The sequence below is a fragment of the Podarcis erhardii genome (assembly GCF_964252035.2).
Source record: "Podarcis erhardii genome assembly, chromosome: 12".
NCBI classification, from domain to species: Eukaryota; Metazoa; Chordata; class Lepidosauria; order Squamata; family Lacertidae; genus Podarcis; species Podarcis erhardii.
The window spans coordinates 36,290,548-36,315,924 of record NC_138513.1 but is presented as its reverse complement, the minus strand read 5'-3'; the positions used below and the strand labels follow the sequence as shown (position 1 = coordinate 36,315,924).

General features: G+C 41.4%; 1 protein-coding gene across 2 annotated transcripts in view; it reads right to left on the bottom strand.

Annotated features, from left to right (window-relative positions):
* Nucleotides 1–25,377, bottom strand: part of CMC1 (C-X9-C motif containing 1) — a 43,630-nt gene that overhangs the window by 5,921 nt on the left and 12,332 nt on the right. Inside the window, exon 1 of one of the 2 annotated variants that reach the window (XM_081834025.1) lies at nt 12,708–12,819. The exons of the other annotated variant lie outside the window; for it this stretch is intronic. Within the exon in view, the coding sequence (XP_081690151.1) occupies nt 12,708–12,780 (73 nt within the window). The 5' untranslated portion in view covers nt 12,781–12,819. Of the gene's footprint in view, nt 1–12,707; nt 12,820–25,377 lie in introns of those variants that run through there. 2 annotated transcript variants of the gene reach the window in all.

Genomic DNA, 25,377 nt, shown 5'->3' with positions numbered 1-25,377 from the left:
AAAATGTTGATGGGATTCTCGAGCTTAACATTTGGTCTAGAGAGCAATTGGATTTCTGCTTTCCCACTGGCAGTGGCCAGCTTTTCTTCTTCCTTTTGCAATCATTCCCCCTGAAAGCTGTGAAGTAAAATACACCCACATGCACACCAAATAAAATAAAAGCCGAAGACAACAGGAGGTCCCTCTCACTTGTTAGCTCACCAGCTTCAGTTGGTTAAAGGTGTGATGTCCTAGTGAACGGAGCCTGAACTGCTACAGAGAGCACACCCCAGCTTCTGAGCAGCCCTGCCTGAGCTACACACAGCCGCGGCCACGCACACAGGAAGCATCATTACAAAGTGATAAAACTGCTTCCAGCTATATGGTTTTAATGTTGTTAATGCTAACTAAAAAGGAAAAGAAATGGGGAGGGAGAGCAGGCACGGGGATATAAGAATCCTACTATGCGAATGTATCACACTGCTTAATTGCTGGCTTCTGTATCCCAATCCCTTTTAAATCCCTCAAATACTGGCGGGGGGGGGGGGGGTTAAGACGCTACAAAAGACTAGCTACACAAATGTTAACTAGATTCAAGTCCAAAAGCGCTGCACCTCTCACTTTTATTAACCGATTTTGAAGCTTCTTTTGTCCGTGCAGAAAATTCAGAACAGCTAAAACTGAAATCCACTTTGGGGGAGGGGGATAAAATGGATTCATAAATCAAACAGAAAGCTAGGTGTATACAACTCCCAAATATTAAAATTAAGTTCCAGGAAATCAACCCCCTACTCCCTGTTCAGCTTTACTTATTTTCCATGTTGTCAATAGAAAGCTCATCAACTTGGAGGACAGACCAAAGATGAATATTGCGTTCCCCATGTTTTCACAGTATTTTCCACAAGCTACCAATTGAGATAATAACTGGAGGGCACTACCCTTTTCCCAATCAGGCGGCAATCTGCTGACATATACTGCATGCTGAGTGAGGAACAGTTGGCCTTTCAAGTCTAGTCTCGCACTGCAAGAAAAGGAGGGACGAGGCTATCCAATAATCCATAAACCATCGTTTGTATTTTTGAGCCTACTCTTAAAGAAACAACAACAACCCACAAGGTGTGTAGCAAAATAATGAAACTTAGCTTCCTGTGGTTTTATTTTTGTTTTTTAAGTTACCATATAGCAGATGTGGAAAAACATGCAGCTTCTGTATGGCTGCACGTTTATGTGGCTTATCGGTTTAGAAATGTTGTTTCTCATTTAAAAAAACAAAACAAATTGCTTTTCCAGCCTTCATGGGTATAGAGCTATGTTTAGAAGCATACAGTGGTACCTCGGGTTGCATACGCTTCAGGTTACATACGTTACAGACTCCGCTAACCCAGAAATATTACCTCAGGTTAAGAACTTTGCTTCAGGATGAGAACAGAAATTGTGCTCCGGCAGTGCGGCAGCAGCTGGAGGCCCCATTAGCTAAAGTGGTGCTTCAGGTTAAGAACAGTTTCAGGTTAAGAACAGACCTCTGGAACGAATTAAGTACTTAACCCAAGGTACCACTGTAGTAGCAAAACAGAAGAAAAAAAAGCTACATTCATGTGTTATTTTTATTTATTAACATCATTTATTTATTTATTCTTATTTATTAAGTTTGCATACTGTAACACTTACTTTATGTGAACCTAGGAATCTTTAGTTTTGAATGTACATATACCTGCCCCACCAAGTAATCTGGTTAATTCTACTGTTTGAATTATTTTGAGCTTCCATAGCAACTAGTCAGTCACTTGCTGAAGTAAATTATAGAATCATAGAGTTGGAAGGAGCCCTGAGGGACATCTATTGCAGCCCCCTGCATGACAGGATTTTAACTAGATCATACATGACAACCTCTGCTTAAAAATCTCCAAGGAGAGTCCATTACCTCTCATGAAAGTCTGTTACACCACTGAATACAGTGATACCTCTGGATGCGAGCAGGATCCGTTCCAGAGCCCCGTTCGCATCCTGAGTAGAACGTAAGACATGACTGCGCGTCTGCGCGTGTCATGTTTTGCTGCTTCCATGCATGCGTGTGACGTCATTTGCATGTGGCAAAACCCGGAAGTAACGCGCTCTGTTACTTCCAGGTCGCCGCGGAGCGTAACTTGAAAACGCTCAACCTGAAGCACATTTAACCCAAGGTATGACTGTAGTTCTCGCTGTAAGAAAGTTCTTCCTGATGTTTAGTCAGAATCTCTTGTAGCTTGAAGCCATTGGTTCATGCCCTGGCCTTCACAGCAGGAGCAATCAGGCTTGCTCCATCTTCCATGTGACAGCCCTTTAGATATTTGAAGATGGCACTGTGTATATATAGCAATGAATGTGCTTTAATAGAGCTATACTATTTGCCCTCACAGAGAACCATCCACCCTGCAAAGGTAAGTCACTAAAGGTAGCATTCCCTGTTTTACAGCTACTGAGCCAATTCAGCAGGCGTGTGTGGCTTGACCAAACCTATCAAGTTAATAGGCATCTTTGCAGCCAAGCATCCCACATACAAAGTCACTTTATAGCACTCAGGTTTCTACAAAAAGGAGGTTCAGTGCACAACTATAGAGGGGATGGTGTTTTGTTTATTTAAAGAAAGCAAGATTCACAGGCCAGGAAAGCTCAAAAAGTGGTGTTGTGCATGCCTTTTAAAATTGATAAGTCCTATAATATTTAATATGCAAAAAGGTATCCCACTGTTGGTTATTTTGGTGTGTCAATTTTGTGGAAGTGAGGAACTTTCACAACAAAGTATTAACTTGATTAAGTTGTTTTTGAAACAAGAAAACTGATGCTAATCTCATGTCAAATTACTTAACGCCAACTAGCATTTATATAGCACTTCTGAGAATATTCAAAATGTAACATCTCCGACAATCCCGGCACCAACCTTGTAAAGTAGGTCAGTGTTGCTATTCCCTTATGCAATTTTTTATTTTTTTATTTATGTATTTATTTTACTGAGAGAGGCTGTATAGTTTAAAAGAACATCAAACAACTTATAAACTGAAACATTGTAGAACCGTCTTACTGGATCTAACCAGGATAATCATTCATTTTGGGTAAGTTCAAATAGTCTATGGAAGTACACAAATGGAGATTAGTACCATCCTCAGCTACTTTGCTAATAAAGGTTTTGCTGCTGTTCACACTAGAGGAACACAGTATATCAAATTTTAAAATGTTCATAATGTAATAAGAAAGTGTCTCACTCAGATTTATGATTTAATTGTAATTCTCCCCTATACACTTAGCAAGTAAACCACTGCCAAAGTAACACTGGCGATCTTAGGACCTGCCTCTGTGGTTTATATATAAAGGGTTTACAATTTTACTACTTAAGAGCTGGTCCTATGGAGGTGTTACCTCACCATTTATATTTTCTTCAACACTTATGATATTGCTATCACACTCTTAAAATAAGAAAATCTACCATGAACCAGAACAAGCTTAAAGTTAGCCCCCCCCCCTTGAACCAAAAAGAAAAAAAAGAAAAAGAAAAAAAGCATATCCCCTAAGATTCACATCATTCTTTTTTGCTGTACGATTCAATTTGGGGGTGGAGAGAGAGAATCTGGAGTGATTAGGTGCTACAAAGTATTGGGTATTTGAAATCATGTATTTTGTAAGATATCTAAAGGCTCATACTTAATGACTGAAGCTATAAACATGCTGAGTTTTAAAAAATAAAATAAAAACAAAGTTATGTCTTTGACTTTGTGATTTATTAACTTGTTATTTTGAAGATTACACATTGTGCAAAGAATGGATTTATGGGTGCATTTAATGAGGCAAATAGAAGGTACAGCAAACATGAAAAGACTGTTCTGAATTGTCGTGTGTGAGCTATTTGATATTTCTGACACAGTACAAAAGGCGGCTTCTCTGTAGATTGATCACGGTTCGGTTAACATCACTGAATATCTAATACCTCCAACTCAATTAATTCTCACCTGATTAAGATCAGACTGATATTCAAACTAAATCATCTCTCCAGTCAAGTAGAAATCAATATTTCTTATTTTACTTTTAAATTATAGCAACAAATAAAATATACACATTGCCGTGTGCCAGGAGTGGCTTTTCCCAGCTTGGCCCACTATGGCATGCATAACAGAGCTGATTAAAGAATTATTCTAATTTGAGCAAGGACATATAGAAAAAAACAAGATTAAATCCGAATATGGCGAGATGGAAAGAAGTAATTATAGGGCAAGCAGAAGATTGACATAGCATAAACTCTTATTCTCTAAAAATTTACCTCATTTGCCAGATCTGAACATCCATTTGCCTTCGCGTTCATGCCTGCCATACTATGTTTATAATCCCATATTAAATAATGATCCTCTAGCCTACCTCCAACAAAGTCCCTACAACAAACCCAGCACATCTTCCTTAACAGAACCATTTCAGAAATTGGCACGTGTGGGAAACTCTAGAGGGACAGGAGAAAGAAAGACCAAGAGCCTACTAAAAATCAAATTCTGCTCAAATTTAACAGGTCTCTTTCTCTGCCAGCCCTGCAATCTAACCTTACTCCACAACGCAACCACTTTATTTCCTTCTGGTAAACTGGGGTATTCTGAGCTATAGGCTCTTGTAGACCAATCCTACATATGCTACCACTCCAGCAAATACAGTGGTACCTTGGTTCTCAAATGCCTTGGTACTCAAACAACTCTGAGCCCAAACACTGCAAACCCATAAGTAGGTGTTCTGGTTTGCGAACTTTTTTCAGAAGCCGAACATGCTCCTTTTTGAGTGTTATGCTTCCGTTTTGAGTGCCACACTTCCGTTTTGAGAGTTACGCTGAGGTCTGTCTGTTTTTGTTAGTTATTTTGCATTTTTGTTTTGCGCCTTTTTTCTTTTGTTTTTGTGACTGTGTGGAACCCAGTTCAGCTACTGATTGAGTGAATGAGTGAGTGACTGCAGTACATTGTTTATTGCTTTCATTTTACGGATCAATGATCTTGTTAAGATAGCAAAATTCATGTTAAATTGCTGTTTTAGGGGTTGTTTTTAAAGGTCTGGAACAGATTAATCCATTTTGCATTACTTTCTATGGGAAAGTGCGCCTTGGTTTTGGAACGGCCTTCCGGAACGGATTTAGTTTGAGAACCAAGGTACCACTGTACCAGCTTGCGGCACTAGAGCAGCAGCTGAAATTAAACAGCACAGTACTAGTCACTCTAGGGCAGGAGTACCCAGGATGATGTTCTCCAGAGGTTATGGACTACAGTTCTCATCATTCCTCACCACAGGCCATGCACAGCAAGGTTGGGGGTTGGGGAAAACTCACAAGCACACCATCCTCAGTGACTTTCAGCTAACACATACAAGCATAGTTACGACAACACAAAGAGAACAATAGGGGAACTAGAAAAAGGGATGGTTCCGAATCTTCAGTTTCTTTTTGAACTGCCAGAAGTGCACATGTTCATTATTACATAATATTTGCAGTGAACACCCCATTTTGTGACCTTGTTTTGGTTTTTAAAACAATCTTTTAATTATTGCACGGATGCTTTGCCACAAAAGACAAGCAAAGTGTTATGGTAGTATAGTGTTACAGCACCAGAATCAATTATTATAGTATTATATTGTTATAGCACTATGTTTTCTGGCTTCTTTGTTTTAATGAAAGCGTTGTAGTAATAATTAAAGGCAGATTCAAAATAAACAAATGGGGCGGTCGTTTAGTGAATGTCTGCTAAGTTTCTTTCTCTTTTTTGATATTTTCCCATTTTTTAACAGTGTTGTTTACATTTAAATCATTTTCAATTTTTTACACATATGGAATATGGGATTACTTGAATCCCTGGGCTCCCCCCCCCCCCCCGGGTTTCCAATATTTGTCTAGTCTTTCTACTGCATCTAATTACATTTTTCAAATTGTTTTAGGTCCACTTTTAAATTTAACCTTATTACATTATAAGTGCTATAACAATCCTGCTAACATTTTAAAGTATCTACAGTGATTTTTAGGGTACTCTATAAATTTCCCCCACTTTTTATTAAATTTCTTATCATCTTGGTGTCTGATCTTCACGGTCATTTTTGCCAATTCGGCATAGTCCATCATCTTGGTTACCCATTCTTCTTTGTGTGTGCTAAGATTCAACTAGCCCAAGTCACAGCAGCTATGTCATGCTCACTGGTGTGGACAGAATGCAGTGGGGTGCTTATATAGCAAAATGCAATACAGTGGTACCTCGGGTTAAGTACTTAATTCGTTCCAGAGGTCTGTTCTTAACCTGAAACTGTTCTTAACCTGAAGCACCACTTTAGTTAATGGGGCCTCCTGCTGCCGCCGCGCCACCGGAGCATGATTTCTGTTGTCATCCTGAAGCAAAGTTCTTAACCCGAGGTACTATTTCTGGGTTAGCGGAGTCTGTAACCTGAAGTGTATGTAACCTGAAGCGTATGTAACCCGAGGTACTACTGTACTCTCAATAGTATAGAAAGTCAATTCCAATTCTAGCTTGCAACAGAATAATAATAACTGGGTAGTTCTAAAAATGACCCATATGGAAGCAGCAGCCTTGGCCAACCAAATGCATCTTGTCGCGCTCATGAAATTCTTCTCATGGAATTCAAAGCAATTTCTGAGAGGAGAGACAGTTCATGTTGAGCTGAAGTCGCAGGACACCCAGGACACACCAAGTTCCCCAAGAATGACCATTCCAGTTTCCAAAACTGTTTTTAGAATGACCTGGAGGAGAGCCAAGAAGTTGTTCACTAAACCAGAGACGACCTGCCTTCCCAGAAAGGGAACTAAATTTAGTCCCGGCCTAGAAAGACGAGTGCCGGGCAAAGGAGTTAATTGGAACTTTAAAAGCAGCCTTGGCAAGGCAAAAGGCCGGTAGTAAAATTAATGAAAAAGTAATAATGAAAACAAAAGCAATAGTCTTTGACACAAAACTATCTGCAAAAACAAAGACCAAGTGAGTCCGTGTCCTTTCTCTGCAGATCTTTGGGGGTGGCGCATTTTCAGAAGACCTGCTTATTTGAGAATTAATCCCAATTTGTTGACAGAAAAGTTAGCTAGATTCAATTGCAATGGTAAAAACACAGCTTTTCCAGTCCATTTCACAGGAGTGCCCTTATAAAGCCAAGGCAGTCCCTTTATGCAGGTATGACATTAACACCTGGCAAATTCAGGTAAGCTCCTACACCATGAAACACTTCTTAGAGGACTAAGGGGATGGGGGGGATCCTACTAAAAGGTGGCCCCCAGCTGCGGGTTTCCTGCTCTCTTTTCAATGCAAAATGCTTCAGAAAGAGCAGACTCCTGGCATTTCACACCATTTTATCTTCTAACGGAACTGCATTTGCTAGTCATCTCTCACTAGCTTCAAGCCCCTTCCTCATTTACACACAAACCCTGCGCACTGATCTCAGAAAAGTGAACAGCAGGTAGCAAAGAATCCATTTCTCCTTCCTGCTTCAAATCGAGACTAGTCCATTCAGTTAGATATGCATTGTTTGGGGTGCCTCTGGGGTAGGCCCTAAAGAAGTGTCAGACAGAGGGACAAGCCAAACAAGCAAAAAAAGATTGCAGGGAAAGCAACATTGACTCAAGGAGAAATTTCAACTGAAATATGAGATCACAGACCCAGGGCCGTAGATTAATTGTGTGCAGGTGACTGGCGCTGTCAAGCATCTGACAGCACCAAGTATCCTTCTCCAAGAGGCACGTCTGCAGATCTAATCCAGGTTAATGAGCAACACCAACTCTGAAACAAAAAATATAACGGAGATCAATCTGAATGCTTGAGATAATCATTTACAACCGCAACCCTCGTTGAAGAAACGGAAGAGTATAACATGATACTGTGCTGTGGATTCAGAACACGCAACAGCAAGCAAAAGGCAACAGGAGCAGAGACTGATTGGAGAAAGACATAGCAAAATAATGAGCAATATTTGTTTATTAAATTTCTATACAGCCCTTCCTTTGAAGATCACAGGGCATTCTACATTATAAAAACACTAAAATACATACCATAACAACAAACAAAAACACACCCCCCCCCAGTTTAAAAGGCCATAGAAAATGTTTTTGCCTGGCGCCTAAAGTTATGCAATGAAGGTGTCAGGCGAGCCTCCATGGGGAGAGCACTGTACAAGCTGGGAGCCACAGCAGAAAAGGCCCATTGATAAGAAATGAGAAGTTGAGAAGAAATAACAAGGACACATTTTCCCTGTTTCTCTCCCAATAGAGGTCACCATACAGGGTGACCAAAGCAGTTTCTGGGTCTAAATCCTGATTGAAATGGATCTGGAAAATCAGTTTCCTCCAAGAGCACCTGGATCTGGTCCGCAACCACCCACTCGAGGACGTTGCTCAAGAAGGGGAGTTTGGCAACTGGCTGGCAATTACTTACAATTTTCCAAATTCCAGGAGAGTTTTCTGAGGAGTGGTTTTACCATTGCCTCCTTCCAGCAGGCAGGGATCACGCCTTCTCACAAGGAGACATTATTCACCTGCCTAACCCAGCCAAGCTGCCCCCTCCCTGCTAGTTTCTTGCTGTGCCTCTTATAATACCTGTATAATGTGCATGTGAACAAAAAGTGTTCTTTTAGACTACAGTCATACCTTGGTTTTCGAACGCCTTGTGAGTCGAACATTTTGGCTCCCGAACACCGCAAACCTGGAAGTGAGTGTTTCAGTTTGCAAACGTTATTTTGGAACCCAAATGTCCGACGGGGCTTCTGCGGCTTCTGGTTGGCTGCAGGAGCTTCCTGCAGCCAATCAGAAGCCGCACGTTGATTTCCAAATGTTTTGGAAGTCAAACGGACTTTGACTTCCATTTGACTTCCAAGGTACGACTGTATTTGTCTCGTGGCCACCTTTGTCCCACACACTGGAAGTTGGAGACATTTCTGACAACCAAAGGGACCACAACACAGTTTGAAAGATACTGAAGATACTGAAATCCCTCAGAAAATGTCTTAAAACCAACTGTTTTTTGGCACCACAATATTAGACCTATGAGAGCTGGTTTAGTCTAGTGCCTGTGGCTAAGTGCTGAGGAAAAATACCCTCATTTAATCCTTGCGTCAGCTAAGAACTGACTACAAGTGGCCTCTTCAAAATTACTAACATAAACAAAGTTGCCACATTCCAATGCATTTAGCCCTCCAATGTTTTTAGAGAATGTGTGAACATGCCCTTTTCCCTCGTGCCCTCCTTTTTAGTAGGCTAAACAAGCCCACTGGGGATATCATTCTCCAAAAACACTCATTTTATAGACTTTTCCTTCCTCACGTCCCAACACCTGTAAAAATGAAGCAGGCTTTGTCAAGAAAGAGGTCTATATTTTGTGACAAACATACCTTTTTCGCCTATTAGGCTGGTCCCTTTCAAGAGCACCAGTAGATTAGTTTCCTGTTTCCATATTAAGAATTCTTGACCAGGGCCTGGAAGAGGCAGAACTAGAACACACACAAAGTTCCCCTACAGCTATCTCCCATCAGTGCTTAATGCTACGTTAACCTGTGTCAAACTCCAACACGGCAACATAGCCTCAGTCTCAGTTTTCCCATATCCTGTAGGATCAAGTGCCCTACAGTTGGGCAACAGCAGGTGTGATATAGAATATAAAACGGAGACAGTTTGTAGCACTAAGCCTTCTAGCTGCAGCCTAAATTGGTCTTCAAAAGGCTTAGTGTCCGTATGCAAGGCAGGGGAAAAAAACCTATGAGATTCTTAGTGAACACACCTCTTTCCACCACCAGATGGGGATAAAGCAGATTATATTTAACCGATGCCTTTAAATTAGTTTATCTGTACAGAGGCTTTTGTAATCCAAACTCATGCTACAGCCACCACTCTGAGGCATATAACTCCATGTTTCACTAACATCTCCTACTACTTTTCATGAGAGAAGGCTTTCTTTTCAATGGAAAAGGTGGAAGACAGAGCTTCTTCTACCATTTAGTTGAAACAGAAGAAGTTCTGCACCTATTATTATTATTAATTAAATTTGTATACAGTGGTGCCTCGCAAGACGAAATTAATCCGTTCCGTGAGGCTCTTCGTATAGCGGTTTTTTCGTCTTGCGAAGCAAGCCCATTGACAGCTTAGCGGATTAGCGCTATTAGCGGTTTAGCGGCTTTTAGCGGATCAGCTGATAAGCGGCTTATCAGCGAATCAGCTGATAAGCGGCTTAGGGCTTAGGAAAAGGGGGGGGGAGGGAAAAAACCCCGCAGGAACTCGCAAGACATTTTCGTCTTGCGAAGGAAGCCCATAGGGAAATTTGTTTTCCGTCTTGCGAGGCGTTCGTCTTGCGGGGCACCACTGTACTGCCGTTCATCCACAGACCTCAGGGCGGTTCACAACATAAAACTACAATATAAAAAACACAAAATACACAATAAGAACAAAAACAAACCAATAACCCACAAGACATTTAAAAGGGCATCGGATGCCAAAGGCCTGGTTGAAGAGGAACGTTTTCGCTTGGTGCCTAAAGATATGTAATTAATGCACCAGGCAAGCCTCTCTGGGGGAAACACTCCACAAATGGGGAGCCACTTCAGAAAAGCCCCAATCCTGTATTGCTACCCTCCAGAGCTCTCGTGGAGGAGGCACATGAAGAATGATGATATCAGGGTCAGGGTGGCTTCATATGGAGAGAGGCAGTCCTTAGCCGTTTATAGGTCAAAACCAGTATTGGGATTAAAAAGAAATCTTCAACCACATGTTTTTCTACACTAATGAAGCATCACACTTAAAAAGATGAGGAAATAAGCGTAAAAACACATTTATTAATTCCTTCCCATAAAATATCTGAAAGCAACTGCACAATAAAAACAGCCACACAATTTCATATATTAAACACCATCTCTAGGCCAATGAAGATACAGTCGGGGATGTATCTTTCCACTTGCTAAAAAAAGGAAGACAATGGAAATGATGCCTATCTGAGACGTACATGAAGTGTACATGAGCCCATCAGGTGAAGAGCACATTATAAATACTTGAAAGATACTACACTACACTTGATCTTAGCCAAAAGGCACTTCCAAACCAGCATGAATATTGATAAAATCAAGAGTATTTCCAGGTTGTCAAAATAAAATGCCTCCTAACACAGCTAAATGTGTGTCCATTTTATTTTATATAAATCTTATCTCCTTAAACTGTGACTGTCATCTCTCTCTCTCTCTCTCTCCCTTTTAAAAAAATACAAATGAACAATGTATGTTCCACTGTACTGCTATATGAAAACCTCTAGAGGGCAACTAAGTTTCAGAGTAGGCCTAAACAATCAGTTTCTTAATTATTTTAAAAAGACCCCCCCCCCATATCTTTAATTTCACCAATGCTTTATTTCCAAGTCTACATGTATTTATTTGGGGGGAAAGCCCAAATGAACTCAATAGGACTTACTTCTGAGTAGACATGTATAGGCTTGAGAAGTCAACTGCCTAAAATCATTACGGGGTGAACAATTTTAAAATAGGAAAAAGTGTTGGAATGAAAGAGAAGTAGTCAAAACTAGTGACTGAGACAGAGTGACTATTTTTTGGCATGGAATTTATGAAATAGCTTCCATTACAGAAAATGGTGGAAGATCTGTATATTGATCAGACTATTTCCCTCAAAGTCACCTAATTTGTACAGTACAAATTAAGCAACCAACACTCTTCCCATTTTTATTTTTATTTTTAAAAATACATTTTTTAGGTGTTGGAAATGACACAATGAAGCAAATGTTTAGCAAGCTAAATACAAGTGGTATTTTTCAAATAACTGGTGCAAGACTTTAAAAAAGGACATTTTTCTTTTGCACTATTTGCCTTTCAGGCTATTAAGTTATTACTGCAAACTATTTTTTTGTTGCTGGTAAGACCATATTAGTTCACCATTAGAAAGCTGAGTCAACAGCAGCAATTGTAGACGTTCCAGATATCATTGGGATGGATAAACTGACGAATAAAGTGTGATGAAGGAATGACTCTGAAGTTTCTGTGCAACTAACTGCAAAACGCACTCCATTTATTCTGTGCTGGAATGCCCAATGTAATAATGTTAAGACTGAAAAACGCATGGAAATATTTTTTAAAACATTTTTTTAAGGAACAAACCTTAAAAACCTTAGAATACCATACAAAGATTAAATGAAGTAAAGGGCTTAGTTACATGACACTCCATAGGTTTCAATAAAGAAACCTACTTTGTCAGTGAGTAGCAGCTGATTTAGGCAGGAAGCCATATGGACTGACAAAAAGTGCTGCCAATTTACTGACTATTTTTTTCCTTTTCAGTTGCTCAGCAAAATCTAGTTCTAAAAATGCAGTTCTAAAAGCTGGCTAAACAGAAGTATTTTCCATTTGACAAAAAGCTGATTAGCACCACTTTAAATATTAGGAATTCGAATACATGTAGAAAATCTACTGCTATGCTAGGCTGCATCAAGAAAAGTGTAGTGTCCAGATCAACAGTGCCACTCTATTCTGCCTTGGTCAAATCACACCTGAAATACTATGTCCAGTTATGGGAGCCGCAATTTAAGGACATTGACAAGCTGGAACATGTTCAGTGGAGAGTGACCAAGATGATCAAGGGTCTGGAAACCAAGCCTTATGAGGAACAGTCGAAGATGGAGCAAGCTTGTTTTTTCTTGCTCTAGATGGGAGGATGATTAACAAAATCAATACTCCTGGCAAACTGGGAATATTCCCTCACTCACCCAACTTTAGGATAGTCCACCATTCTTCAGCAGTTTCTTTTTCTTTGAGGAAAAATAAGTGGCTCACGTACATGTAAACTAAGCTTTAATAACACTGTAACAAAATAACGTAATGAGAGAAACTAAATACAGCAACATGAAACTCAATGCAATAACATGAGGCAAGTCTTGGTCCCTCTTAACTGACATTCTTAACTGGAACACACTGAAGGGAGGGGCATAACACACAAGCCCCGCCCACCAGATACCAAAAATTCTACTGATCAAATGAGGCCCCAGTGTTTTTCTTACACTAGAGCAGGCATAGGCAAATTCTGGCCCTCCAGATGTTTTGAGACTACAATTCCCATCATCCCTAGCTAACAGGACCATTGGTCAGGGATGATGGGAATTGTAGTCTCAAAACATCTGGAGGGCCGGAGTTTTCCTATATGTGCACTAGAGGCTAGGACTAAAACCAATGGCTTCAAGTTACAAGAAAGCAGATTCTGAGGTAGAACTTTCTGACAGTAAGAGCTGCTGGGACAGTGGAACAGACTCCCTTGCAAACTGGTGGGCTCTCCTTCCTTGGAGGTTTCTAAGCAGAGATTGGATGTCGATCTGTCATGGATGCTTTACTTGAGATTGCTGCATTGCAGAGGGTTGAAAGGAACCCCTCTCAACACTACAATTCTATGCTTCTTGTTTACTCTTACTACAATTAGATTGGCATGGGGATCTCTGGAGCCGTTTTATAGGCTAAAACCAGGGACAATGAACTGGCTTTCCAGATGCTGTTGGACTGCAACTTCCATAATGCCTTGCCACTGCTCATGCTTGCTGGAGGCGATAGGAGCTGGAACCCCACAACATCCAGCAGGAGGGGACCCCCCCCCCGACAAGTTCCCAACCCCTGCTGCCTTACTTAAAACCATGTGTGCAGAGATTCAACAAGATTTATTGAGGAATGTGCACCAGTTACCTGTTGGTCCAAGGCCATGTGTTAATGTTAGGTTAACATGCATGTCCTGTAAGCCAATGACCTATACACTATAATTCAAAAGGTACACTGTATTTTTAGCTAGGCTAGGTCTGGCTGAGTGGTTTGCTTCAGGCATGTCAAATCTCATTCTTCTACACCTGCCCCATGTATGCGAGAAAAGAAAAGATTTAAGCATGTTTTGGAGAGGAATAGTGCCATCAGTTATAGTGCAGAGTCTGAGCTTGATAGGCACATTATTGTTTGCAGTATCTACAGTTATAGGTTAATACTAAAACTTATTTATGTAATTGAAGTGCATTTACAGCTTACAGAAAGGCAGCAAAACCAACCAAGAGTCTTGTGGCACCTTAAAGGCTAACAGATTTTATTACAGCAAACTTTCATGAACCACGGTACAAATTCATCCAATCTTAAGGTGCTGCAGAACTTTGTTGGTTAAAAACTCAGAATTTTGTAATTTAGAAAGTGTGATTTTTTTTAAATTCTGAAGGCACATAGTCTAATAGCACAGTCCAATGTCCGCAAAGAATTAAAATTCAATGTGGCTTACGTCCAGGTAGGTGGGGTTAGGAGGGCCGCTTAAACTGTTGACAACTGAAGAGAAATAATGGTTCCTTTATTAGGTCCACTGACATCATTTGTTGGAAAGCCATTCAATTGACTGGTAGCTTTGAATGCAAAATGAGGATTACTTAAATGGGTAGCTCTTTTGATTAAAAGCAGAAGCAGTTTTCCAACACTAAAGTAAATAATTTCCATGAAAAGATGCATCAGATTCAACAGTAGAAAAACAACCTATTTCTAGTGTGAAAGTAACCTTAGGGCAGTGTTAATAATTTATACTCTATATAAATATTTACACATATGTACAGAAAACATAGTAAGACCTTCCTGGTGAAATTTATTTATGTACAAACACACAGATAACTGCATTAGTCCACAGTGTAGAATGAAACAAGGGGGGGGGGGGAGACTGAAGCAGCTTCTGCAGATTTCTTTAATGTTAGGCATATGTAGCAGTTATAAAGCAGATTTCTTGACTGTAAAGCATATGTCATTGCCAAAACAGGAGAAAGAAGCCCCCCCTTTTCTCTTATTTTCATATTACTGTTGCAAGCATTCATCAACAATACGCATTCATATGCAGCTATCCTAGCAACATGTCACTGCTATATTATTTTTAGAGTGTCGAAGTGACATATGCCACAGTATTTGCAGATATTTCTATTCTCACTTAGAAGTGCAATATTAATTGCTCTGAAACAAAACCAAGTAAAATCCTCAAACCACCACCAATGACAGACTAACTAGTGTAAACAAGTAACCGAGTGATACATTTGGGAAGGCAGGGAGAGGACGAACAAGGGAGAGACTGGGGAATCAGCAGATGCTGCCTCCATGTTCCAAATGCTTTCTTTGATCTGATTTTATGGTTTAGTAAGACAACTTCCAAATATTTTGCAAGAGTGTAAGCAACAAAGAATGGCTATAGCGGAAGAGCATGTGCTCTGCATATGTAAAGCCCCAGGTTCAGAACCCTCCAATCTTAGGCGATTTGGGATGAAGTGAGAAAAGAAAAAAGAGAATTTGCGTCTCCACTAGTGAGTAAGCACAAGAGTGAATGCAAGGATTCGTTCATCTCTCTGCAGCAGAAGTCAAAACAAAAAAATCTAGAGATGGAGTGAAGGGGAAAAGGAGCATAGGATATTTACACACAACTGAATTTTCTTTTCCAGCATGGTAAACCTGAAAGGGTGTTGGACCAGATGATTCTGGTGGTCCCTTCCAACTCTATGATTCTGTGGCAGTAGCTCTGGGCAACTGTAAACTGGGGAGTGGAGAATTGTGAACATGCCGCTAACTCCACCCACAACATCTACATTGCGATTATGACATCTGTATAGAGACCAACTGTACACTGCAGTGCCATGCTGCACAAGTCATGAAAGTGAATCCTACACAAGCTGGGATCTGCATGTGCGGATACAGAGTATATGAGTATACAGAGTGTAGTGACAAGCACACATAATCACAATTCGCACCCCTACCTACAATTTGTTAAAAGCTATTGCGTTTACACACTGCCGAGTACACACCGACAATGACAACCTATTACACATAATAGCGAGGGCATCTAAAAGCTACAAAAAGCAAACACAGTATTGCATGCTGTCTGGAAAGAAGACACAAGCATAATTTAATAAGATCCTCAAATATAGCTATAAAGGGTAAAGGGACCCCTGACCATTAGGTCCAGTCGTGACCGACTCTGGGGTTGCGGCGCTCATCTCGCTTTATTGGCCGAGGGAGCCAGCGTACAGCTTCCGGGTCATGTGGCCAGCATGACTAAGCTGCTTCTGGCAAACCAGAGCAGCACACAGAAACGCCATTTACCTTCCTGCCAGGGCGTTACCTATTTATCTACTTGCACTTTGACATGCTTGTGAACTGCTAGGTTGGCAGGAGCAGAGACTGAGCAACGGGAGCTCACCCCATCGCGGGGATTCGAACCGCAGACCTTCTGATCGGCAAGTCCTAGGCTCTGTGGTTTAACCCACAGCGCCACCCGCGTCCTGAAATACAGCTATGCTAGCCAATAAATATCATCACTGGACTAAAAAAAAGGTACTGTATTGTGCAAAGTTTTGCAATAAAGCACTGCCAGATACTGCACACCTTAAATGCTTTAAGGGGCAGGGAGAGAGTAGATTGGAGTGATTCTTCAGGCATTCAGAAGCTGTGTGAAGTAATCATGCAACAAAGCAACCAAAGTGATGAGTATGCTTAGGGTTGTAGCCAACCAAGCCCACTGAAATTAATGGACCCAAGTTAGGTAAAGGTAAAGGTACCCCTGCCCGTACGGGCCAGTCGTGTCCGACTCTAGGGTTGTGCGCCCATCTCACTTAAGAGACCGGGGGCCAGCGCTGTCCGGAGACACTTCCGGGTCATGTGGCCAGCGTGATGAAGCTGCTCTGGCGAGCCAGCACCAGTGCAGCACACGGAAACGCCGTTTACCTTCCCGCTAGAAAGCGGTACCTATTTATCTACTTGCACTTAGTGGTGCTTTCGAACTGCTAGGTGGGCAGGAGCTGGGACCGAAAGACGGGAGCTCACCCCGCCGCGGGGATTTGAACCACCGACCATGCGATCGGCAAGCCCTAGGCACTGAGGTTTTACCCACAGCGCCACCCGCGTCCCATCGGACCCAAGTTAGTCATGTCTATTTATTTCAATAGGTTTACTCTGGGTAGAATGAACTTTGGACAACCTGTAGATTTTCCAGGGTTCCACAACCACAGAAGCCTGCAGGAGTAGAAGCAGCTCTCTACTTCAGAAGGTCGCCCTCCAACTTAGAGACAGTGACCAAATGGGGAGGACGTGAAGTTGTGTGCTTTTTTTCTCCTTCTTGCACCCCTGCATAATTACTTGATTCTCAACATCCGAAGAGGGCTTGGGAGAGGTCTCCAAGGAGGAAGGAGCGCAACCCGAATGCAGCATCAGAAAAGTATCTCTGTGTCAGTATTTGTTGGAAGTATTTTGGTGCCCCAGGAAGAAGTCAATGTAAATGAGACATTGTAGAGAGAATGTGGAGGAGCTCCGGGAGCAATAGCCCCCATTCATCCACCTTGCTTTGAAACAAGTGCCTTCAATCCTTACGCTTCTCAGCCCCCCCCCCGCCCCGCTCTTTTAAGCCACTGCTGCTTTATTGAATCAACGTATAGCCCTTACAGGTCCCGGGCCCTTAGGAAGTCAGATTATCCTCCACCAAGGCCAGGGCCTTCTCAGTGATGGCTCCAACCTGGTGGAATGCTCTGTCCCATGAGACCAGGGCCCTGCAGGATTTAACCTCCTTCTGCAGGGCCTCTAAGACAGAGCTATTCTGCCTGGCTTTCAATTTGAATTTATCCCGATCTTTTATTCCCCTTCCTTCCCTCCCCCTTCCCTTTTATGAAGATTACCCACTCTGGGATACCACTTAATTCTCCCCGGCCTCCTTGCTGGCCACAATAGGATTAATTTAGCCAGCTAGCCCTGGTGATCATCTAATGTTTATTGGATGGAGTTTCCCCTAAATTGATTTTAGAACTTTGATTTTAGAACTTTGAATTTATTGTTATTCACACTTTTATACTGTATTTTATGCTGTTTTTTGTTGTATCAAAATTAAGTGTTTTAAATTTGTTGTTAGCCACCCTGAGCCCGGTTTTCTGAACCGGGAAGGGCAGGGTATAAATAAAAAATTAGTATTATTATATTTTAATGTTTGTTTGTTTTTAAATGAGCTCTCTCTCTTTGCATCACATTCTTAATGGATTTAGCAATATAATTCTATGTATGAAACTCAATTTTCATCCTAAGCATCAATTGAAAGCCCAAGCACCTTAACAGTAAAGGCTTGTGCAAGAACCACAGGCATTAATCAACATCAGTGAAAGTAAAGAGAAATCAGAGGAAAATACATACTTGGGTCAAAAATAAAGGTTACAAGCTGCGGCACAGATCTGGGGATTTTAAAACTAGAGACGAAGCGGTGACACTGAACTCTAAAACCTAGATGACACAGTGATGGTGGTCATCTCAGCATGATGACCATTATCTGAGAGGCAAAGATTTTCATCCCTTTTAAAAGCACTCTGACCCTGGCCACCAGTTTTTCTCCATCCACTGAAACACTATGGAGCATCTATGAAGTTCTGATCTTGATTGAAACCCTGCTTTCCTTCTCACCAGGACTAAAACCCATTTATCTCCTAGAAAAATCATAATGGATCAGTGGTGGCTAAACTTGGTCCTCCAACTATTATGGGACTACAACACCCATCATTCCTAGCTAACAGGGCCGGTGGTCAGGGATGATGGGAAATGTAGTCCCAAAACAGCTGGAGGGCCGAGTTTGGCCACCACCAGCCTAGATTATATTCCAGAAGTCATCCTAGGGTGGATACAGTCTTACATGTCAGTAACTATTTTCCAAAGATGTTACTGAATAAGAAACAGAGAAGGTTTGAACTTTCCTCCAGCCTTCTTCAGTGTGGAAGAATCTACCAGCATCAGTGTCATCTATAACAGAGAAGCTCTTTGAGAAGTCTCACTGGGGAAATTAAGAAGCTTTTCAATACCTTCTCTCTTAAAGGACACATAATTGTTCTTCTATGGATGTGAGTCTGTCAGTTCTTACAAACCAATCTTATGATTTACCCATGGGACTCAATGAAGACTTACTTTCAAGTAAGCATGCATAGGATGCATGTTGTTTATGGGCCCAAAGAATATTCCTGCTCCTGAACCTAGATACTCATGTTAACACATCACCACACTGCTCGCATATCATTAGAATAGCTAATGATAAAGATGTACTTAATTAGCAAGCTACTGTTTAAGCCTCAGGAGTTGGTTGTATCAGAGTTCTTGCTGCGGATATTAATGCAAATATATTCAGGGAATGTGTCAGGATTAAACACCTCTCAGTTAATGGTGGTGTTTTAACTTGATGGCTTAACTACCTACATTATAATGATTAAGATAGTAATGGCATATTGACCCCAAATTATTCAAGTCTTGGTTAAAGCCCTAGACCAATGTCAATTGTTTAAAGAACCAATATGAGAGATAATTGAGGAGATACAAGTTAATCTGCCATCATGCTTGCCTTCTTTGGACATTACACTAAAAATCTGGATAATGAGAGAGATGCAATTAAAACTTTATTGAAGGTAATATAAAATTTAAGACAGTGCTGATAAGAATAAGGCAACCTGGCTGAAATTGATATTCATTAGGATACTCCTTATATGAATAGGAAGCATTTGGACTTTGTCATCTTTAAAAGAGCCCCAGCTGGTAATGGTTGAAGGTTAATGCCTTACCCCATTCTGTTCAATTTTCTGTCCTAATTAGTCATCTAAATCTATAGCTGTGAGCACCAAGTGTCTGTGCTCAAAAGAAACTAATTAATGCGAGCAAATTAGATCAAGTCCAAAGATCCAACAGCCAAACTCTTAAATGCTCCTTGTTAATAGGAAGTGTAGCTGTCAATAACTGCTGTTGGTGGCTATAATGAGGCCTCTTTCTTTCACTGAAAGTGATTTCATTTCTCTTTGTCCTCGCAAAAGCTGTTCCATTCCCTTTAAGGGGAAAAAAAAAAAAATACATGCAGTTGCGGTGTTAATGTTAGCTGCCTGACCCATTTCTTGCGATCAGCTGGGTTGAAATGACATGGAAAAACCAAACAGGGAAAGTCTTTGCTCAGCCACACCTTTCATTTCAACCAACTTTCCTTGGAATCCCTAATACTGGCCTATGAGTATCTAGGTTTTCTCCATCAATGAACGCAAATATCCAAATGAACCGTAGCGACATATAACTGTTTAATGCAGAAGGTGGTATCAGCCACAGCATAAGGAATTCTGTCTGAAGTATAGTTTTCACACAGTTTCTCTAGAATGCTTCACACATTACAATACTGTATTGAAGAATGCACACTGAAGCTTTAGCACATACCATTGTCTACTCATAAGATGAGATGTGTTTATACGAGTTTATTTCACTATGCTCCCTGAATTGCATGATGTAATGATAAATGCAGATATGTAGCATGAAGCTACTCTACTGGCAGGGAGTTCAAACGGCTACATGTGAAATATTTAGTGTATATCCAAACAGGCTGTTAGTTTAACAAGCCAGCTTCATAAACTATGGCTTGAAATTGGTTAGCTTTGAAACTGACCAGAGTCTGTGACAAACCAAGATCCCTAGACAAGAAAACACAACAAAATGAGATTCAGGAAAACTGATACTCATGAAGTGTGTGAATAGCACAAGCCTGAGTCTCACTTCGGCTCATGCCAGTCATGTGCATCCTTCTAAACTATGGAAAATACTGCCTTTCATTTTCATCTCTGCTCTTTAATCCCATACTTTATAAAAACAGAAGTAGAACGAAACAAAAGAATAATAGTGACACCACCGCTAGTATTTGATTTAAAGCACACTCCAAAAATTAAGAGGGAATAGCATACAATACATTGCTTGGTTCAAAAATCAGTCGAGCATTTTGCAATGCAGTAAGCCAGCAACTTACATGGGGGTTACATTTGGGGGAATCGCATCTAAAGCCAAAATCACATACTAGTTAAAGCACAGTGGGTTCAATGGCAGATGGGATTGCCAATGTATTTTTACCCTGGACACCTGCCCCCTTTCTAAAACTATTTTGCCAACCACATAAAGCTGAATGGGCACAGTTAAATGCAGGTAAACTGTGGCATTACTGTATTGAAGAAATGATAAACCAAAGTAACTGTAAATGTGGAAGTGAATTTACAGGGTTGTTGTTTTTTAAAGCAGCTTGCTAATGCACTAGTATCTCAGGCTCTCAAAATATTTATTAATTAAATTTATATCCTTCTAAGGAGCTAAAGGTGGCATACATGGTGCTCTAGGGTCTAAACCACTAAGCCTCTTGGGTTTGCCAATCAGAAGGCTGACAGTTCGAATCCCTGCAAAGGGGTGAGCTCCCGTTGCTCTGCCCCAGCTCCTGCCAACCTAGCAGTTCAAAAGCACAACAGTGCAAGTAGATAAATAGATACTGCTGCGGCAGGAAGGTAAATGGCGTTTACATGCGCTCTGGTTTCCATCATGGTGTCCCATTGCACCAGCAGCGGTGTGGTCATGCTGGCCACATGACCTGGAAAGCTATCTGTGGACAAACGCCAGCTCCCTCAGTCTGAAAGCAAGATGAGCACCCCAACCCCATTGTCGCCTTTGACTGGACATAATCGTCCAGGGGTCCCTTTACCTTTTACCTTTACATGGTGCTCTCCACTTCCCATTCTTTCCCAACAATGACCATACAAGGTAGGCTAGGCTGAGAGATAGTGAGTGGTCCAGTACTATCCAGTGACCCTCATGGTTAAGTGGGGATTTGAACTCAAGCTTTCCCAGTTCCTAGCCCGACACTCTAAACTATATAACTCCGGCTCTCTTAGCACCTCAAGTCCTCGCATCAAACTGTGTTAACGGCACTTTAGATCCCCATGTACTTGTGCCAAGACATTTCTTCTGCCTTAGCCTCTGACACATATTATGTTCAGTTAATAGAACCTGGTCCTTTTTTTTAATTAATAGCGAGTAGAAGTGATGGGCATAAACCTATCCCAGCATGATGCTACTAAGTATTTCACACATTTCCTTATCTGTGTTTCTGATGAGAGAACACAAGACATTTCTAAAGTGTTTTTTTTTTCCAGGTGTCCTTGGGCATTTAAACAGGCAGTGCCAACATCTGCCCAAGGATTTGGAATTGCTCTCCTTTTATGGAGCTTGATGTGTCAGGTGCAAGGGTCATGCTCTGGTGCAGGTGGCCCCTAGAGGGACAGATAAGATCCCAGCTACTAGTGGACTGTTGATTAAGTGTGTATTACTAAAACAATGGTTGACATTGGCCTTACTCTACTTTAGGAAAGCCCGAAGTGGTGTTTCATTCCATCAACTTTACTAAGTATCAATGCTGTCCCTGGGGAGAGGAAGAATGGTGGCATTTGGAAACAGCCTTTGCCAGAATACTTTCCTAATTATAGCTGTTCGGCTTGGCCAAGTATTTGTAACTGTATGGGGTTATTCTGCAATCCATAGATCTATGACTATCACAACTGCACACTTTAAATATTCAGAATACACTTGCTTTTATTAAAATGTGGCCATTTCATCAACAAAGACCTAATAACAATAGAAATAAACTCCCCTTTTGAATCCCATAATGATTTTCTTTTAAACGCCCCCCCCCCAATGTCAATAACCAATTATTGAGGACAAAACCCAAGTAGAAAATAATGTATATTTTGGGTAACGTAGGGAATGACTGTCCAACATTAGCATTGTTTACCATGTGTGTAAAATGATTCCCAGCATTCAGAGCTCTCTTACACTGTTCCAGAAGACATCAGGTGACCACAATTTCAAAACTGTCTTCCTAGATTAACTGTCCAGATTTCTAGTTAGCAGGAACCCCAAGCAAAAAAGATTTTTTTTGTTTTTGTTTTCTCACCTAATTTGCTCTCTCTCTTCTCGTTTTATTTACCCCATCAAATGGAAAATATTACAAGTTAATTTAAGCAAAGGCTGGTCTGAATGAATGCCTACAAATAATATGGATCAGTACAACCTAAAGCTTCCCCAATTATTTTTTTTAATAAGCCAGTCAGTAAAGCATGGCACTTTTAACCTCAGGGTCAAAGGTTTGAGCCCTATCTTGGGAGTCTAGATGAACCTTGTGGTACCTTCCAACTCTATGGTTCTATGTAGGTAAAAAAAGGTAAATGACCCCTGGACGGTTGAATCCAGTCAAAGGCGACTATGAGGTGTGGCACTCATCTTGCTTTTCAGGCTAAGAGAGCCGTGTTTGTCCACAGACAGCTTTCCGAGTCATGTGGCCAACATGACTACACCACTACTGGCGCAAGGAGGACCATGACGAGTGCCAGAACGCACAGAAATGCAGTTTACCTTCCCACCGCAGCAGTACCTATTTATCTACTTTCACTGGTATGCTTTTGAACTGCTAGGTTGGCAGAAGCTGGGACAGAGCAACGGGAGTTCACCCCGTGGCACGGATTTGAACCGCCAACCTTCCAATCAGCAAGCCCAAGGGGCTCAGTGGTTTAGACCACAGCGCCACCTGCTCCCTATCTAAGATAATATTGCTGGTTGAGCTTAAAGAAAATTATGGTCAATCACAGGGCGAGAGGACGGGGTGCTGGGTTTTACAGGTCTTCATCAGTGCCTTCAACAGAGTCTGCATGGTAACAGAAGCCAGTGGACTGAAGACAGGCGTTATGAGCTTCTGAACTCTCTCCTTCAGAAGGCAGGCCACAGCAGACTGTGCAAATGTGAAAGTCTCCAAAGAGTCATCAGGTGCAGAGATACACAAAAGCCTATTTCCCCACTTTATTGAAAACGTGACAAATCATTGTTGTAAGCTGGATATTCAGGCTTTAGTGAAAGTGAGCCTAGCACAGGAAAAGGTGAGACCATGTTTGCATGCTCACTAGTGCGGAGTGTACCAAGGATTGTCTCTAAGTGGAATGTGAACGTTCTTGCACTGAAATGCTAGTTTAAAAAGAAAATAGTTAATGTACTAATTACACATACTTGAATTGAGAGTCTAAATCTGAGATAGATCCTGTAAACAAAGTTGGCTCAATACGTTATAGAGCTTGTAACTCAGTAGCACTTAATCTCTGATGTAAGGGAGAAAATGAAAAGACTGTTTGCAGCAGAGTAATAAGATTAATAAAAATATACAGAAAGGGAGTTCTCCTTGTTTGTGTTTTAGTCACACCTAGGCAACACAATCAAGTAACATATGTGGAAGTGCAAACTTGGAATACTGTGGATTTAACAATGTATCACAATTATATGAACACCTATATTCAATATTCCATAGCTTTCTTAACAGATTGCAATGCAGTTGGGAATAAGAATGTAACTTTTCAATGAACAGCAAAATCAGTGTTAGAGACAGCATGCATTCATGCATTCATACATACATTCATGTTATTGTCACATGAAACCAACCAATACAGTGGAACCTCAGTTTTCGAGCATCTCAGAAGCCGAATGATTCGGAACCCAAACACAGAAAATCTGGAAGTGAATGCTTCTGTTTTTGAACGCACCTCGGAAGTTGAATGGCTTCTGAGGCACGTTTCTCCACTTTCTCCATTGAAATTGCTGACCGCCCATTGCACCTCGGTTGTCAAACGTTTTCGAAGTCGAACGGTCTTCCGGAACGGATTACGTTCGACAACCGAGGTTCCACTGTATTTGGTATGAAACATACAATGGCTTAGGGACGCGGGTGGTGCTGTGGTCTAAACCAGTGTTTCCCAACCTTGGGCCTCCAGCTGTTTTTGAACTACAATTCCCATCATCCCTAACCACTGGTCTTGCTAGCTAGGGATGATGGGAGTTGTAGTCCAAAAACAGCTGGAGGCCCAAGGTTGGGAAACACTGGTCTAAACCACAGAGCCTAGGGCTTGCCGATCAGAAGGTCAGCAGTTCGAATCCCTGTGACGGGGTGAGCTCCCGTTGTTCGGTTCCAGCTCCTGCCCACCTAGCAGTTCAAAAGCACGTCAAGTGCAAGTAGATAAATAAGTACCACTCCGGCGGGAAGGTAAACGGTGTTTCTGTGCGCTGCTGTGGTTCACCAGAAGCGGCTTAGTCATGCTGGCCACATAACCCAGAAGCTGTACGCCGGCTCCCTCGGCCTATAGAGCGAGATGAGAGCGCAACCCCAGAGTCATCCGCGACTGGACCTAATGGTCAGGGGTACCTTTACCTTTACCTTTACCTATACAATGGCTTGGATCTTAAGTTGCTCTTTTACTCACACAAAGAGGGTCAACATCTGCCCAACCTCCCCCTCAGCAACACATTATTTACCAAGGGTCACCTAACTGTTAGGGAACAGGTTTTTCAGGGAAGAGGGAGGTAACTTACTTCAAAGCTACACATTTTCCTAATAAGTTGCCTTCATGATATCAGCAGCGTATTGGGGTAATAATTTTAGGATGAAGTCTTGATGACTAAAGAAAGTATGTGTGTATACACCCACCCCCACACCCAGAGAGATTGGCATCCATCTGTCTTAGGAGACAATGGAGTACACCTCCAGGCGTGAAGTCAAAC